The 18,574-nt window shown below is 48.5% G+C and overlaps 1 protein-coding gene across 2 annotated transcripts in view; it reads right to left on the bottom strand.

The window, feature by feature from the left end:
* The window catches only part of SMARCB1 (SWI/SNF related, matrix associated, actin dependent regulator of chromatin, subfamily b, member 1), a 29,688-nt gene extending 11,155 nt beyond the window's left edge, over nucleotides 1-18,533 (bottom strand). The window contains exons 1-6 of one of the 2 annotated variants that reach the window (XM_057492568.1): nucleotides 18,272-18,533; nucleotides 14,635-14,773; nucleotides 12,957-13,086; nucleotides 9,854-9,991; nucleotides 8,010-8,137; nucleotides 843-1,009 (exon numbers count right to left, since the gene is read on the bottom strand). In XM_057492568.1, coding sequence (XP_057348551.1) covers nucleotides 843-1,009; nucleotides 8,010-8,137; nucleotides 9,854-9,991; nucleotides 12,957-13,086; nucleotides 14,635-14,773; nucleotides 18,272-18,364 — 795 coding nt within the window. In that variant the 5' untranslated portion in view covers nucleotides 18,365-18,533. The remainder of the gene's footprint in view (nucleotides 1-842; nucleotides 1,010-8,009; nucleotides 8,138-9,853; nucleotides 9,992-12,956; nucleotides 13,087-14,634; nucleotides 14,774-18,271) is intronic. The other variant, XM_057492569.1, reaches the window with a different exon arrangement.
* Between the last annotated feature and the right edge of the window lie 41 nt (nucleotides 18,534-18,574).

The raw sequence follows: 18,574 nt of genomic DNA, 5'->3' as shown, positions 1-18,574 counted from the left end.
ACAAAAAACCTACAGCAAATATATTTAACAGTGAAAGACTGGAAGTGTTTCCTCTAAGATCAGGAACGAGCCAAGAATACCTGATCTTGACTCTTCTATTCAACATGGTATTAAAATTTCTTGCGATTAGGCATGAAAAAGAAATAAAGGCCATACAAATTGGAAAGAAAGAAGCTGTATCTGTTCACAGATGATATGCTCTTTTATGTAAATTCTAATGATTATGTAAAACAACTGCTAGAATAAGCAAATTCAGCAAAGTAGAAGGATACAAAGTCAATAGAACAAAACTCAGCCTCATGTCTATATGCTAACAACGCACAATCTGAAAAGGAAATCAGGAAAACAATTCCATTCACAATAGCATCAAAAGGAATACAATACCTAGGAATTAACCAAGTTGGTGAAAGACTTGTACAATAAAAACTATAAAACACTGCTCAAAGAAATTAAAGAAAGCGTCATACAGCAGAAGGGGCAGCGTCTCCTCCCAGAACTGTCGGGGATGCTCGGCCCAGCCAGCCCACAGGGAGAGTGTGGCACTGCTGCTCAGGGCTCCCCCACTCTGCCCTCCAGCTGGCTGCATCACTTCGTACCACCTAGGCTCTGCTCAGTGCCTGGCAGTGCCACAGTGGCACCCCTGAATGTGATACCTTACTCCACGAAGTCAGCCCACACCCTTCTGGGGGTGAAAAAAGTCATGCGCTATCGGGAAGACAGCTTTCTGGAAGGCCTGCCCCATGGCAGACCCCCAAAGACACGCTTTCTGCCAAGGCCTCGGTGTACCCTCGGTGGCCTGTGACGCCCGAGACAAGGAAGGTGTAGAGTGAACAGCTGCCTACTTTGATGATGACACGCTGATCTGACTGGTCCTCCAGAATGCTGTCCGTGGGGTAGGACTCGATCTGCTGTCTGATGGCCGAGGCGATGGCTGGCACAAATGTCAGTGGGTTCAAATCCAGGTCGTCACAGAGGATTTCCGAAAACATCTCAGGGGTCATCAGTTTCTCTAAAATCAGGAGAGAGGACTGACTGCCGACAGATTGCAGGAACTAATCTCACTATGTTCGGCCTCCCCCCACCCCTTCTTCCTCTGCCGAGCCTCTTGGATGAAGTTGAGGATAAGACAAGGGAACTGAGGGTGGCCCTCCCAGACATGGGGTGGGGGAAGCACAGGATGAGGACACACACCTTGTCCTCCAGGCCTGCCAACACCTCAATCTCAAACTTCCAGCCTCCAGAGCTGGGAGGAAATAGATTTCTGCTGTGTAAGCCACCCAGTCTGTGGTACTTAGTTCCCCGACCTTGAGAGCCCAGGCAAACTAAGGCAGGTTCCTTCCAGATGGGCCACTTTGAGGGCAGTGACCCACTGGGGGACCGGGACAGACACACAACCGCTGCCACTTCCTCACCAGGAGGGAAAACCCTCAGAGATCCTATCAGGCTGCTTGTGGCTTTTTATAGACCTTCCCTCAGTTTCTGACTCTGGGCAGCACCGGCATATATACTCTCAACAAGGTGACAGATGTGAGGATCTGTGTTGACTTGAAGGGACCATCTGTGACCAACCAGACTATAGCAAGACCCCATGTGGTCAAATGTTTTCTCCCCATTCTGCCCTGATCCCTTAACCCAAACCTCAGTGACCATGTGCCCCTCTACAATGAACCACAGACAAGGGAAAACCAAGGATGAATTCCCCCAACAGCACATGGCATGATTCTGTCACCGAGAACCAAGTCTGCTCAATAGACCAATGACCCCACTATTTCCTCACCAGCCCAGAAGGGCTTCAGATCAGCCGCCCTGGCAGCACCTCCAGGAAAGACAATGGACACTTGCTGAAGACCAGTAGGTAATTCATACTGCATGCAGGTGCAGTTTAGTTTGGAGACTGTGGCATGAGGCTAACGTGCTCAGGCAAAGCACCCTATGCATACACTGTCCAGAGCATTTTAAAAGTTAACCTTTTCAATTCGAGTTAATTGCAGATGAATAGGCAATCTTGATTACTGAGGCAATACAGTAAGCTTTGAGATTGGGGAAACTGATACCCCCAACTTTGTTCTTTGTTTCTTTAACTATTGTAGTTACTTTGTCTTTCTATATAAATTTGTGAATAATTTTGGCTATATCTAAAAAAAAAAAATCTTGCTGGGACTTTAATTGGAATTGCATTAAATTTGCATATCAGAGTATTCTTGAGTATGCTAATTCATGAACATGTCTGTCCATTTATTTAGATCTTCTTTAACTACTTTCATCCATGTTTTGTAGTTTTCAGCATACAAGTCCTATACATATTTGTTAGACTTACACTTAAAGTACTCCTTTTTTAAAGTGATTACAAATAGTAATGTTTTTGAGTGTTCAAATGTTCACTGATAGTATATAGAACCACAACTGATTTTTGAATGTTTATCTTGTATCCTGTGACCTTGCTGAACTTAGTCAATTGTTATACCAGCTTTTTTTTATAGTTCTCTTGGGATTTTCTATGTAGACAATCATGTCATCTATAAATAGGGATAGTTTTAGTTCTTTCTGTTCTATGTATCTTTCATTTCATTTTCTTGCCTTATTTTCCTTGCTAGTACTTCCAGCAATATGTTGAAGAAGGATGGTGAGGGCAGACATCCTTCACTGTCCCTGATCATAGAGAAAGCACCCAGCCTTTCACCATAAATATAATGTTAGCTATAAAGAATTTTATAGATGCTCTTTTATTAAGTTAAAGTAGTTTTTCTCTATTCTTATTTTTCTGAAAGTTTTTAAAATCAAGAATGGGCATTTAATTTTGTTAAAAGCTTTCTCAGCATTGATTTGACTGTGCGCTATTTCTTCTTTAGTCTGTTAATTGGTAGATTATGCTAGCTGATTTTCAAATATTGAACCAGCCATATGTCCCTAGAATAAACCCCACTTGAGTCATGGTGAATAATTATTTTTATATACTGATGAATTCTGTGGGTCAATATTTTGTTAAGGATTTATGAGTCTACAATCATTAGAGATATTATAGGTCTATGGTTTACTTTTTTTATACTGTTTTTTGCTTTGATATCAAGGTAATACTAGCTTTATAAAATGAATTGGTAAGTGTTCCTTCTATTTTCTGGAAGAGATTGTATAGAATTTGTGTTAATTATTCTTTAAATGTTTGGTAGAATTCTCCAGAGAAACCATCTGGGCCTGGAGATTTGTTTTTTGGAAGGTTTTAAATTATGAATCATACTTCCTTAATAGTTACAAGGCAGTTTAAATAATCCATTTGATATTGAGTGGTGGTAGCTTGTGTTTTACAAGGAACTGGTCCATTCTGTCTAATTTGTTACATTTTATGAGTAGAGTTGTTTATACTACTCCCTTTTGATAGCTGCAGGGTCTGTAGTGATAGCCCATTTCAATTCCTGAATTTGGTAATTTATGTTTCTCTCTTGTCGTTAGAGGTTTGTCAATTTTCCTGATATTTACCTATCTTTTCAAAGTATCAGCTATGTTTTATTAATTTTCTCTATTGTTTGTTTTCAGTTTAATTGATTTCTGTTCTCTTTATTAAGTCCTGCCTTCAGCTTGCTTTGGTTTCATTTTGCTCTTACTTTTATTGATTCTCGAGGTGGAAGCGTAGTTTATTGACACTTTCCCCTTTTCCAATGTATACATTAGTGCTGTAAATTAATTACCCTGTTGGCACTACTGTAGCAATAACCTACAAATTCTGATATATTGTATTTTCATTCAGATCCATGTACATATTTTTTATTTCCCTTTAGGTTTCCTCTTTGAACCATGGATAATTCTGAACTGTTATTTTAGTTTGCAAGTGTTTGAATCCATGTTGGTTGGAGAACATATACTATATAATTTCAATTCTTTTAAATTTGTTGAGTTTGTATTATGACTCATGATATAGTTTATATGGTTTAAGTTCCACAGAGACTTAAAAAGAATGTGTATTTTACTGTGTTGGGTGCAGTGTTCTACAAATGTCAGTCAGTTTTGTTCAGTGTTACTGGGTCCTTTAATCACCTTGTTCATTTTCTGTCTCATTCTATCAGTTAAGAGAGGGCTATCAAAGCCTCCAATATCACTGTGGTTTGTCTATTTCTCCTTTTAGTTCATCAGGTTTTGCTTCACATCATTTCCCAGTTATGTTGTTTAGTGCATAAACATTCCAGATTACAAATTTGGGTCATTTAAAAAACCCACTCTACCAATTCCTGTTTTTTAACTGGTGATTACTGACAATATTAGGGTTTATGCTCACCTTTTTTGTTTTGTTTCGTTCTGTTTTCTTTTTCTGTCTTCCTGTGTGTTGCTTGAACATTTTTTAAGATTCCATTTTAATTTACCTAGAGCTATTTTTGAGAATCTCTCTTTGTATAGTATTTTTAAATGGCCCTCTTTGTATTAGGTTATATATAATTTATCAGTTTACTGGTTTCTTCATTTTACCAATTCAAGTGAAATAAATCTTACCTTTCTTTACATCCCTTTACCCTCCCCCATTTACAATATAGTCTTAAATGAATTCCTCACATACATTTAGAACCACATCAGACTGTCATGTTTGTTTCAACTGTTCAACATAATTTAGAAAAGAGAAGGAAAGCATGTTGTATCAACTTATATTTTTGCATATCATGTTCTTCCTTCCTTCCTGATGTTCCAAAGTTTCTTCTTTTATCATTTCCCTTCATTTAGCCATTCTTTTAGATCAGGTCGACAGGTCATAGTTTCTCTTCTGAGAAGGATTTTCCCTCTTCATTACTGAAGGATATTTATTTTCACTGGCGGTAGGATTCAGGATTGGCAGTTCTTTACTTTCAGTGCTTGAAGCCCACTGTGCATTTTTTCTTGCCTCCAGGGTTTCTGATGAGAAATCTGTCATTCAAAGTCTTTCCCTGAAGGTAAGGTGTCACCTTTCTCTGACTGCTCTCAAGACTTTGTGTTTAGTTTTCAGAAGTGTAATTATGATATGTCTTGGTGTAGATTTCTTTGGGTTTATCCTGTTGGGGTTCACCCAGCTTCTTGAATCTCTCATTTGGTGTTTTCCAGCATCCAAAGTGAGCATGTGGACACAAATCTCCAGCCCGTCTCCTGTAGCCATGCCCTGCACAGTAAATCCTCAGGACCCTGATCACTCCCGGCCTGCGTGCAGGAGCAGACTCCATACCTGTCCCTGAGGCAGCTCACGGCCCAGCCCTAGAATTCCCTCTTCCCCCTTTAGGACCAAGCTGGCATCCATACAGGCAGGTGTTCTCATTCAGCAGCTCATCCTTTCTGGAGGACTCTAACACTCCCCCAGTAGGCTGACTGTTGAGCCAGAAGATGCCACACTTCACCCACAGCTCAGATAAGCTCCCTTTCACATCCTTCTCAGGGAAGATAACCTGAACTCACCATTAACTAAAGCCTAACAAAAACCTGCTGAAGACAAACCCTGGTTATGAAGGACGGTCTGAAGACATAGAGCTCATCTGTGCTGCTCAACTAGTGCCGGGCCACATTTTTAATCCCTCTGTGGTAAAGACTCTTATGTCAACTTTAAGGTTACTTGAAATTTCAAAGTAAATTAGGTATGATTGGCAAAAAACCCCAGCAAATCAACTGTAATTCTGAATACGTAAAGCCTCCTAACCACCAACTAAGAATCATAGGACTTAGACACACTAAATACCACTATGGGCTGAGGAAGAGTTTGCGAACAAAATTATTTTGGTTCTCCAAGTAATTTGGTTCTCCAATGAAATTACACGTAGTGGGATATGGCATGTTATATGAGGACTCCTATGAGGAACAGCCTGAAGAAACTCACAGTGGAATTCCTGGGCAGATGTTGGTCTTCATTACATTATACTGTACCCTCTTCATAAGGGCTGTAAGAAAGGTGCTCTTGGATTTATGTATTGTGTGTGATTCTGCTTTTTCCGAGCCACTGGCTGCTGCTCATCTTGACCACACTGAGAACTACAGACTGATCCTCATGCCTGCCTCTGTGTGGTTCTACAAGGCCAAGGGCCAGGCCCTTCCTCGCAATGTACGCTTCCTGGATTTTGGGTATGAACCAGAGCACTGGCTTCAGTTTACATCTCCTTGTCTCACACCTCTACCATTCGGGTTTTCCTAAGCACTTCTTTTCCATTTGCTTCATTCTTTTGCACTGAGTGTCCTTATCCCTCTGGAACAGGGTCAGGGTATAAATAATAAAAGGAGCTTTCTATATGTTGCTAAAAGAAAAGTAGTAAGATAATACATGTACCGATTCAATTTGAACAACTCTACACTGGGCCAGGTTCTATGTTAAGTGCTCTAAGAAAAGCAGCAATAAAAAACAAGATCCCACGGGGAAGACAGTGTAGCTCAGAGAAGACAAACAGGGACTCTGTGGCATCTTACTACACTGACAGACAGTGACTATAGTGGGGCACGGCGGGCACTTGATAAGGGTGGATGTATAACCACATTGTTTTTCTTGTGAAACCTTCATAAGAGTGTATATCAATGATACCTTAACAAAAAAAAAAAAGAGGAGCAAGGGAAAGTCTTGGTCCACCCTGCAAAAAAATAAATAAATAAAATAAAAAACAAGATCCTTGACCTCAAAGGGTTGAAATGGAGGAGAGAGATGAACAAATAACTACCGTGTAAAACATCTGAGGTAAGTGGGGAATGGTACTGATGGGTAGCACTGCCAGTGGCCTGGTACCCACGAGCTGCTGTCCTGTCCCTGCCCTGGGGCGCCAAAAGTGCACTGCACCTGCCCCGTTGTCTGTACTCATGGCAACCTCCAGGACCCCTCAATGATGTTCCCCCTCGGCCTCATTATCCCCTTGCCAACATCCTCTCCCACCAGCTAGCCTGTGAGCTCTGGAGGGCGGGCACCCCATCTCTCAAGCCTCGTTCCTGGGGCTGGCCTCTGACCTGGCACACCAAGTGCCAGGGGGACAACTAAAGGCAGCAGCCTCATCCTTCCAGAAAGCTCAGGGCAGCTGAATTCTCAACAACCGCACACATTCTTCCCTGAGGAAATCTCCTGAGAGACAAACGCGAGTAATTACATTACCTGCTATGGAAACATCTAATAGCAGGGATAGTTTTAGCAAAATGAGGCACCACAACTCAACAGAAAATTCCATGGCAATTATGAAGACCAAAAAAACCAGGAAGATACTCATAAGCCAAAAAAATGAAATTATACTTGCACTGTAATTATGACTCTTAAGTTTGCACGTGGAAGTGACTGGCAGGGAACATGCAAAACTGAAACATAATCATTATTAGGGTGATGGGATTCTGGTGATTCCTAACTTTATTCATTAAAAATTATTCTCACTATTGTTGTTTGTCTGAGTATAAATAATGTGCTTGTTGTAAAAAGTCTGGAAGATTCTGGAAAAAAAATAAATCAGAAAATAACCGTGAGTATCCTCCGTCCCAGATGGGACAAGGACTCCAGCCACTCTAATGGACGTCTCCTTCTGAGCTTTCTCTTCCAGGTCTCCACAGAGTCCTGCCCAGGCTTTTGGAACCGGGGGAGAGCAGGCATCTCCCTAAGACTTGCAGAGTGAGGATGGAAGGGGAAGAATGGCGAGGGTGAGGGCAGGCCTCCCGGGCCAGGCGGCTGCAGAGGCGTGAGCGCGCACGCAGAGCGTCGTGGACGAGGAGCAGGGAGGTGGACGAGGCTGCAGGGGACGTGTGCGCAGGCCAGACGGCTGAACCGGTCTGAGCAGCACCAAGTCATCCTTGAGCTCTGTGGGCTGGCAGCCTGCGCGCCCGGCCCCCGGGCCACCCAAGCTCACGAGGAGAGGGATGAATTTGAGGCTCCCGTGCCCAGCCCACAGGCAACAACGGCAGAGGCAGGATTCGAACCCAGAGTGCACACCCTCCCAACCCAGGCTACGGTGTTCTCAACGCCCCGTTCAAAGCCCAGGATCTGCCCGGACTGCAGGCAGGACGTGTGACTTCCTTGTCGTTAGAACATGTTGGCACAGCAGCCACCCACATACCATTCATGTTCCAGGTAAAGGCGTCCCGCAGCTTCTGCCCATCAATCTCCATGTCCAGCCGGATGGGCACCAGCACCTCAGGCTGGGACGCATTCTCATGGATCACAGCTGGGTCGTGGTCATCAAAGCTACAGGTGAAGTGGCAGAAAAGTCAGCAAGGGGTACCGTGGGTCCCCACACCTGGGCCTCCCTTTCTGGACCACCGGTCGCTGCAAACCTGGCCAGGGGGAAAAAGCCCACTTTTTACGGGGACTTGTTAACCAAGGGCTGAGTCAGCAGAGGAGGCCAGCAGGGGTCCTGGGGTCACAGGGACACAGCGCCCTGGTCCATGGGCAAGGGTGAAGGGGGACGGAGCCACTGACTTGGACAGCGGGATGAGACCTAGACATACGTAGTCCAAAGGAAGGGAGAGTCAAGCCGCACAGCAGGCCGGACTTTCACGGAAAGCTGTGGGAAAGTAAGGGGATTTCCAAAGGAGGAAAACTGGAGCAACGGCTGAGGGGCAGAAGTGAGGAGCCGGGCGGACACAGCAGCCAGAGCACCGAGGGCAGAGCGCAGTCAGGCGGGGGTTGCACGGGGGACTCTGGGAAGCCACGGGGCAGCAAAGGACCGAGAGCTCCCGTCTCAGGTGCAGAGCGCAGCCTCTACCCCCAGGGAAGCCCAGGACCACTCTGAGCAAGGCAGTTTCGAGGTCAGGTCTCTGTTCTAGGAAGACAGAGAGGGGAGACAGGCAGGGGTGGGACGGGGGGTGCCGGAGGGCATGGGAGACCTAAGGGTGTCCACAGGTACATGGAGGGCAAGAATGCTCTCAGAAAGCATGGGGCACAGACGACAAATGAGGAAACCACACCGTATGCCAGATACAAATGCTCTGGGAAAATGGACAGGGGAAGGGCAGGAGAAGCTGATTCAAAGGCAGAAGGCAGCCCGGAGAAAGTGCCATCAAAGAGAAATGGGAAGGAAAGGGACAGGAAGAGCACTGTGCAAACGCTGGCAAGGAGTGAGCTCTCGGCAGAGGGAACCACAGGGGCACAGGCTTCTGGGTGGCTCTGAAAGCAGCGAGGAAGGACTGTGCCGGACGCAGGGAGAGGCGGCGGGCGGCAGGAGAGGATGCCAGAGGGCGGCAGCCACAGGCACTGCAGTCCCGGTGAGTGCATGGGGTATGGAGTTTGGAGGACCTGCCCAGATGAAGGCAAGGGTGAAGGCAGGCCAAGGGTAGTCCAATTCTGGACACTCGGACGGCTGAGAAGGTAGGAATGTGCTGATGGGCTGTGTGGTGAGCGGAGCAGGAAGAGTTCCAGGGCTTGGGACTGCGCGAGCTGGACGGGACCAGCGTGCCCTGGGACGGAGATGCCTGCAGGTGTCATGCAGGTGGAGCGTGACCAGCGCCCGAGGACAGCATTCCAGGGTGAGGCTGGGCGGCAGACGGAAGTTTGAGAGATGAGGCGAGCAGGCCCTAAATCACACCACAAGTGTCCTTGAGAGAGAGAGAGAGAGACAGAGGCAGGAACAGATTCTCCCTGAGCCTCCAGAGGGAAAGCGGCCCAGCCAAGACTGATTGTGGCACAGGGAACCCCAAGAACTGTAGACAATACATCTGAATTGTTTTAAGGCACCTGGCAGGTGGGGGATTTTTCCAGCAGCCACATTTGAAACCAAGAGGGAAGGTACCAATCCAGGGCTGGAGCAAGCTGGTCACTGGCTGTCCTGAAGCCCAAGGAGGTGTTTCAGGGAGGAGGCAGCGTAGCGTTTTGGGGAACACTAAGGCCAAAGCAGAGTGTTTCTCTGGGAAGACTGTGTTGGAGGACCAAGGGGTATCAGCAGAGAGGTCAAGGCTTGCTCACCAGAGCGGAAAGGTTCTCTTCTTATCCCGGCCCATGCGGTTCCTGTTGATGGTCGTGGAGCATGGCACAGCATCCAGATGGTGGGAGCTGTTGGGCAGGGTGGGCACCCACTGACTGTTCCTTTTGGCTTTCTGTTCCCTGGGGAGACATGGGAAATCCCCTCACTCGGTCTCAGAGCCTGATACTGCCTGCCAGGCATCAAGCCGTGGTCCATGGACACCCACTGCGCCCTGCCAGGCTCCAGGCCCCTGCAGGGACCTCTGTGCAGCCCAGACTGTACAGGTACCTATGCCCCAGGCTCCCACTGGCACCCACGCAGAGACACCCGGGCTAGGGGAAGGTGCAGAGGGGCCCAGACACAGCAGCACAGCTCTCGGCCCAGTGCCTGAGCCACGACATGACACTGGGCATGGCTCCTGGAAGCACTGTCCCTTCCGCAGGCAAGGGGCATGAGGTGGAGGCTTCCCAGAGGGGCGGCCCCTGGAGCAGAGCAGAAGGTGCTGAGTCAGCCTGAGTATGGGCAGGGGGTGGGGGATGACTGGAGGCGGGAGGGCATCTCTGGAGGAACACAGGTGGCAACAGAGAGGACGCACAGGTCGGTCTGGGGCTTGGCTGGGACTGGCGGCGTGGGACGTGGAGGGTCCACACAGGGCCAGGCGGGGAGAGGCCGACTGCCCTGGGCAGGTGGCTGGAGTCCCCCAAGGGCCCACACAGGAAGACGATCCAGGGCGGCCTGAGGCGACCTTGGCAAGGCTCCCAGCCTCTGACTCCCAGACCAGTAAGTGAGAGATGTACTGGCACAAACCTCCGAGAAAGCAATGCTCAAAAATAATGTAAGAAGCCATGTCCCATTAAAGGCTGCTCTACTAGGAAAGTACCAAAACTCTCTTAAGCTGAGGCTCCACTACCTGGTTTGACAGACGAGAGTGCCTGCGTTCCCGCAATGCTGTGTGCCTGCATCCGCAGCCCTCAGCCCCTCCCCTTTCCATGGGGTGCCCAGACCCACACCCTTTAACTCTTTGCTCTTCTAAAGCGGGGGCCACATGTACTTCAGATGCTGAGGTCCCCAAGCACCCCTTGATTGAGGGTGGGAGCAGAGAGGGATTCACAGTACCACATTCAGCCGCAACTCCAACAAATCTCTGTGCGCACCCTTGCTCACATCTCACGACTGGCCTTCACCTTACACCAGAGGCCCGAGGAGGCCGGGATTGTGGAACCTGTACGGGCAGGGCGGCTGAGAGCTGGGAGAGCAAGACTGGGGTCCCCATCACAGCCTCTCTGGGCCAGTGGTTTCTAACCTGGTCACACAGACTCACTTAAAAGTAAAATTTTTAAATAGTAAATTCCAGAGCCCCACCCAGATCAAGGGACACGTATCTCTAGGAAGGACCTGGAATATGAATTTTTCACAACTTCCTTGGGCGATGCCAGTACAGCTGGGCCTGTACGAAAGAACCATGGGTCTACACCACAACCTCTTTTCTGAGCTTCCTGGAAACTGTTTTGAGGGTCCCCTCTCCCACCCAAATCCTACCCTGTCTCCGCAGCAAACTTACTCTTTCCTAGGTCTGGGCTGCTCTGCCAGCCCCTCCTGTCTGGTAGCTGTTTCAAAAGGACAATATAAGTATGTCACAGACACAGGGAACGTGAACACACAGCCATGTGCAGAGTCCAAGTCATATAATTTGACCTTTCCTCCACTGCAAGGAGGTATGTCCAAGAGGGGCACCCAGCCTCTGCCCCACCTGTCCCGGGGCAGGTCCTCCTGTGGGGTGGCTGGGTGGCAGAAGGCGCTTCTTGAGCGCACAGGTTCAAACCTCCACCCCAGACCCTTGCAGCAGTTCTGACCTCTGGGTGACAGCAAGCTACTCCCTCAGCTGTTCCTCGTATGACACTATCATCAAAAAGTGTTTACCACCCCATAAAAGGTTCCCAGCTGACATGTGCAGACTTGAAAGTCCCATCCATATGTACATAATTTCCTTCTGCCACTTCCTGGGAAAGTCTAGTCATCCTTATGTTACCACACTCTCTGGGGAAAAGGAATCTGCAGAGCAAACATCTGTAACACTGGCTAGGCTGGATGCTTGCCACGTTTTTCAGAGGGCAGGGGGATAAAAACAATCCAATAGTAAAACTGAGAGGAAATCTGGAAAGAAATGATTTTCCGTAACCACATCACTTAGAGCAATAGTGCTCTTCCCCACCATTAGTGCCCCGGGGTTTTGTGCACATAAATGCATGTGGTCTTGAAAGCCGCAAGTCTAACGGAGATAGTCTGCACGTCTCACTAGTGTGACGCGTTTCAGCTTGTGGCTATAGAGTCACATCCTAGTCTACTCAGCTGGCTGTGTCTGCATTCACCCGGCCTTTGCCTAAGGCATTTGCGACGCTACCAAGAGCATGTCTGTACATATAATGGTTTTGTTGGTAATGTTCTTTTGAATTATTTCTCTGGACAGGTTTCTGGGGGTGAAATCAATGGGCCAGGGAGTAACAAAAAGTTTGATGTAATATTGACAGAAAGACCACACCCGCACACGGAGCCCCCACAGGGTGTGTGAGTGTGCCAGTTCCAGCGCACCTTCTCTAATCTTCATGTGGCTAGTTATTTTTTTACTATAATTTTGAAATCACACATGAAGACAAACATCGTTCCCTGTACCTCCAGTGCAGACTACCCTTCACCTATTCATCTATTGGGGTAATCTACCTTTTCCTTATAAATCTGAGTGAATAGACTCTTTGCACAACCTAACAACTTCCCAGTTACTCACCTGTTACTGTAAATAGTCTTTTAAAAGTCCTAAGTTTACAAATGCAAATCTATTACTTGTTTCTTTTGTGAGTTTATCTGGGCCACTGATTTTCTGATAGATTAGGTCCCACTTTCTAAGCATTCCTAGCAACTCTCCAGAATCCAAGGCTTGGCTGGGGCTCCTTGGAAATTCCAAAGACACAGACGGAACTTGGAAACCCAGCCAAGACAATCTGTAAGCACAGCGGGTAACGCGTTTAAAAGGACTTCCTTTCAGCTGAACGCCAACCAGTCTAGAAATGGCCGTGGGGTCCCAAGAGCCCGCTCTGGCCAGGGTATTACCTGAGGTAGGTGGGGGGCTCTGTGCTGATGGACACGGCCTTGTACTTCTCATCGTTGCCATCTAGAATCTCTTCCACCTCCGAAGCTTTTAACAGAGTCACGCTGGTGGCCAGGGTGGTGTATCCGTGATCTGTAACAGAGACGCTGCCGTGGTCACCCAGCTGGCGGGGCAGCAAACAGCAGCAGCCAATGGACGCAGCACATGGAGGTCCTCGCGTGCACGCGGTGGGAAAAGCAGGTGTCAACCTCACTATTGCTGCATGCTGGCCTCTCCCAAAAGGGCGACCTGGGCTGAGTGCTTGGCTTAGAGGTCCTACTGGGTAAACACTCCCTCGGGACTTATTGGGACCCATCTGGCTGGAGGCTCTGGCCGCAGGCACAGAGGAGGTGCTCAGAGCAGCAGCACAGCATGGCCAGCGGAGCCTCCCTGGGAAAAGGCAGGCTCCAGGTGACACCGCCAGTGGGAAGAGGTCTGCCACCATGCGATCCACGACACCAAGCCAAGGGGAGACATGGGATGAAAGATGAGAACTGGTTTTCTTTTAAAACAAGAGCCCAGAGAGCTGGGAAGAGCCGGAGGGCTGGCCCTGTGCCACCCAGCGTGGGGGACCCGGGAGGCGGGCAGACCCCAGGCAACCCCACCCACAGCTCCTCGCAGGAACCTCGGCCCAGGCTGTCACCCGGCTATGGGCCCAGCCTGGCTTCTCCTGGAGAAGCAAACTGGTTTCGGGGAAGGTGTCTCCAAAGCACAAGGCAGAAGAGGCACTGAGACTTCACTTGAGGCTTGCAGGAAGGAAAGCAAAGCAGAGAACTCACTGCATTAGTGACGGGAGCTCCACTGAGGGGCAGAAGAAGGGCAAAAAGGTCACTTTTTTAAGCGAGTGAGTGGAAATGTTATAGCAGAGGATAAAAAAAGCAGCTCGGGCTCCTGCATTAAAAGAAACCACTACTTGCCCACAGCAGCACCTAGACACAATCGAACAAGACAGGCTGCAAAGCACACACGCACACGCACAGGGCTTTGGGGCAGGTCTACACCCAGGCTCTGGGCAGCCAGGGCCCAGTGGGAAGCAGTGTGATGCCCGTCAAACGCCCTGCTGTGCCCAAACCCAAATGGAGCCCTCGGCGTCTGAAGAGCATCCATCCTTCCGTGCCACTCAGAGCTGCCACAGCCACGGGGCGGCTCACCTAGCAAGCCCCAGGCTCACCTCAGGCACAGAGGGCAGGGCCACGCACACAAGCTCTAGCATGCTGACGGCCAGGAGGAAGCACTACGGGATGGGTGTGCGGGAGGCTAAGCGGTGAAAGCCCCAGAGGGGAGTGGGAGCTGGGGCCACCACCCACCGCTCGGGCTGCATGGAAGGTGACTGTGGCGACACGCCCGCGGCAGATGGCAGAGCATCACAGCATTCCTAAAACGTTTTGAGACCAACATGTCTTCACAACACCCGCTAGTGTCCCAGCCTCAACCCGCTAATGCCCCCACTGGCCCCGCTGAGAATACCCGACAAAGGACCACTGGCTACGTGTTCCAGGGCGACCTGGTCCCTAGGATGCTCCCTGCCATGCCAAGTAAGGTCAGGGCTACAGTGAAGACACTCTGGAGTGAAAACGTTTTATCTTCATGACATAAGCGAGTGGTTTTGAAACAGGTTTACAAACCCTCGTGAAGACGCACCCTTAGTGTTAGGTTTTGTTTTTTTACCATGTGACGATGCAACTATTTTCTTCCTCTCTTCCACAGTGGCTAGCCGCCTCCAGAGTGAGGGGTATCTCTTGTACAGAGAACCTCGGAACATACGGAGGTAGTTTCCCACCTATGAGTAAAGCAAGAAGGCTCATTATGAGGGTCACATCTCCACACGGAAGGGAAGGGTCCAGGCGCAGAGGCTCCACTGGATCAAGTGACGGACGAACAGTTGGCCCCCAAGCGCCAGGCTTTCCACAGCAGTAAAAACACATTCTGCTGACATCAAGGGTTCAACAGCAGTGCACATCTGGCCCACAACTGCTCCTCTAAGTGGGGGCAATTACGTCTGCATTCTGATGATAGGACCAAGTTACAAACGGTCTAACCAGATGCTTGTGAGGCAGGCCTGCAGGGCTTACAGAGGAGCCCCCAGAGTTCGCTGAGAAGCTCTCGGTGATTTTGATTTTGGACTAAGGATTTCTGGCATTTTCCAAAAACGTAAGGCTTCTTTGACTTTCTTTTATCTTAAGAACAGGACTTTGATATTTTTACAATGTAACAGACAACAAAAGGTCTTTTAATTTTAGACAGATGTAGGATAATTTCCCCCAAGGCCCCTGTTGCTTTGTTTAGTAACAAAACTCAAACGAGGAATACCAAAGGAATTTTCCTAAGAGTTAAAAAGCACTTAGTGGCAATTACCAGATTGCTATATAAATCATTCCTGCCTTAAACAATAGCTTCAGTTTGCACCAAATACTCAAAAGTATGACTTCCTTAATGAAAAGAAATCTAGCCCTAAAGATTTTGTGAACTCCACTGTTTCACCGACTTTTCAAACACGACCACTTGAGTCACAAGCAGGGAACAGCCAGTGGACTGGGCACCATGTGCTGGCTCCGCCTGTGACCGGAAACTGCTCCCCTTTTCTGGGTCTCCTTACTCATCTGTCAAATGTTCAGCAACTCTTAACTTCACCCCATGGAACACCACTTGTATTATTTTCTCCATTTACCTACCCAGCACCATGCATTTGTTAAATTAAAATGTGTTTCTCCATTTTTCATGAGTCAAAGATCTATACAATCAACAACCAGAGCTGTGTACAGCACAAGAGGAGAATGGCCAGTTAAGCAGCTCAGGCTCCATGCAGTAGGCACAGACCCCTCTGCATTATTTGGCTTGAAAGTCAGCACCATCCAAGGGTAAATGTATAGTTTCCATTAGGTTTTTTAAAAATAAATTGACAACAATGCCCCACCCACTACTACTTCCTAAGTCCTGCAGGGTTCCAGGATTCCTTGACCCTTTGGGACCCTGTGGAACTTAGGAGACTGGGCTTGCCTTGCAGGGTCTTCCTGCATCCAGCCTTTGCCCTCTCTAAACCCAGATTTCCCCAGTGTAGAATGAAGTGTGGGCCTGGGGATTTCTTAGGGTCCTCTCGGCCCTGTGACTCTGGCTTGGTGAACACAGCTGCGGCAGACGGCAGGACAAGAGCAAAATACTCTCACAGCAACTGCATCCCCAGGGTTGCTCCACGGGGCGCTGGGCGGGTTGCTAGGGCTGGTCCACCTCTCTGAATGCAATGCCTGTTTTCTAAGGGGAAGACGCCTGGGGGCACGTACCCAGTGTTGTCACAAGAGCCAGACCTTGAACCCTTCCCAGACCTCTAATGGTCTGACAACTGTTAAGCCAGGCCTGAGAGAGCAGACTGCCTCTGCCCCCCCATCCGGGTCTCTCACAGACTGGGTCTCGGGACAATTGTTCTCACTCAACAGGGCTGAAAGAGAAGATTACAGTTAGCTTTCTAGAAACTCAAATGTGTTACAGGGAAACATTAGACACAAACAAGTCTAAGCATCTCATTATACACAGGAGAAAAGTGAAGGAGGCAGAGCAGGGCTGGAAGCAGGCCTCCCAACCTGGCCCCATGCTATCTCCCAATTTACTCCACCTAATAAATGAAAGCTGGCTGTTCAAAATTACCGCCCACTCAGAGTCAAGGCCAAATCGATTATTTTTCCTGTCGTCAGGTAAAGGTTTCTTTAAACAACCTGCCCAATATCACATACTGGAACTCTTTCATTGCCTTTTGTAGCCTATATTTAGAAAGGTTCCCACAGATCGATGGGGACCATTCTGAGCTGTGGCAGACGGATAGGCATTGGCTCTTTTTCCCAAAACTATCTTGGAAGAGTAGCATTTATGGGATAATGTGAAAATTTTATTGCATCCTGCTTTTTTTGCTTTATAAAAATCGGTGAAATGCAAGAACTAATTCACCATGTAAGAACTTGTTCGTTATGCTTCAGAAGATTGGAGACTGTTGAGAATTAGGCTTGGGGTTGATTAATGATTGTGCATTGAGTCCCCTACACAGAATTTTATTGTTGTTAACAACCATTTGATCAATAAATATGAGAGATGCCCTCTCAAAAAAAAAAATCGGTGAAAAATGGAAACACTAAATTTCTGACGCTACTGAGAACATTGGTTTCATAATTCAATACAACTAAGACAAGCCGGGAATCATAGCGTGTCCTGAAAGTCTCAGTGTGACCATTATGAGGTTTAGTTCATTCACACTATGTTCAGTTGTGAAGAGAAAAGCAGGCATGAAATATTTTTAAGAACAGGAATGAAATATTAACATATGGTACCGACAACTGCAACAAGGAGAGGTAACCCTGGACACCTTGTAACTGCTTCAGTTCTCCAGGACTGATACTCACCTCTTTACATGACAGACTCTATTGCTTGGTATTTGCACATCTAAATTGTATATCCACAAGTTAAAAAATAAAATAAAGGGAATATACACTAGTTGGGATTGCTTTTGGACCAAAAAGGGCTAGTATGAAGCGACCTGGGAAAACTTAAAACCCTTAGTACAAACTCCCACTGAAGGACCAGTTGCAGGTTTTCCCTAAAATCAGTCGTGCAGCTGATTCAACAAAGTTCTAGCAATTCTAATTAAGTATCAAAGATATTTAGAATCTTTCCCTACTAATAATTCAGAGTTAAGTACAAGATATCAGTGCTTCTTCTGATACATCTAAGCTTGGGCACTGGGAGCTTATCCACCCAAAGGAAACAGGATGGCCTTATCCACCCAAAAGCAAGCACCCTCCTCCCCACCTATTTCCTTGTTGGTAAATAAAGGTCAGAACACCTTCTTGCCCACCTCAAAGGCAACACACACAGCGGCGGAGGAGCCATCACTAAGGCTCAGGTTTCTGTCTGGCGATTTCAGAATCCCAGATTTAACAACGGAGGAGGGGGTGTGTATGGAATTTCCAACAGCTCTCCCAAGCGCCTCAGGGGCTCACCAAAACATCCCGTTTCTCTGCGGCTGGCTGGACATGTACCAACTCAGTGCGCAACCAGTGGCCCTTCGGGGCGCCCCAAGCCCTGGCAGCGGGACCGCAAAATAGGTTAAGCGCGCACCCAGACCGGAGAGGCGTGCGGGGCGGGGCCTGCTGGACACGCCCCGCAAGGCCATGCCCTGCAGCACATCGCGCGCGCGCAGCGCGATGAATGGAAAAGCGCGTTCCCGGTGCGCAGGCCCGCCCCGAGGCTCCCGCGGGCCGAGGCCTGGGGAGGGCGAAGACGCGCCGCGGGCTACCTCAGAGCCGATCATGTAGAACTCGCCATCGTCCTCCAGCTGGAATTTGACGGGCTTCTGTCCGAAGGTTTTGCTCAGTGCCATCATCATCATTGCGGCGACGGAGGCGGGCGGCCAGGGCCGACCTTGCGAAGGATCGGAGGGCTGAGGGGCCGGGGCACTCCAAGCCGAGGAGGGCCGGGGCCAGGAGGCGAAGGGCGGGCCGGGCCGAGGGCTCGCGTAGCTGCAGGGATCCTCGGCCGCTGCCTTCAACGACGACCAGGCCGCCCTCAGTGCGCATGCGCGAGCGTCATTACGCTCGCG

The sequence above is a fragment of the Manis pentadactyla genome, chromosome 14 (assembly GCF_030020395.1).
Source record: "Manis pentadactyla isolate mManPen7 chromosome 14, mManPen7.hap1, whole genome shotgun sequence".
Classification (NCBI taxonomy): domain Eukaryota; kingdom Metazoa; phylum Chordata; class Mammalia; order Pholidota; family Manidae; genus Manis; species Manis pentadactyla.
Note: the sequence above shows the minus strand (reverse complement) of the source record. Positions and strands in the feature narration are given on the sequence as shown.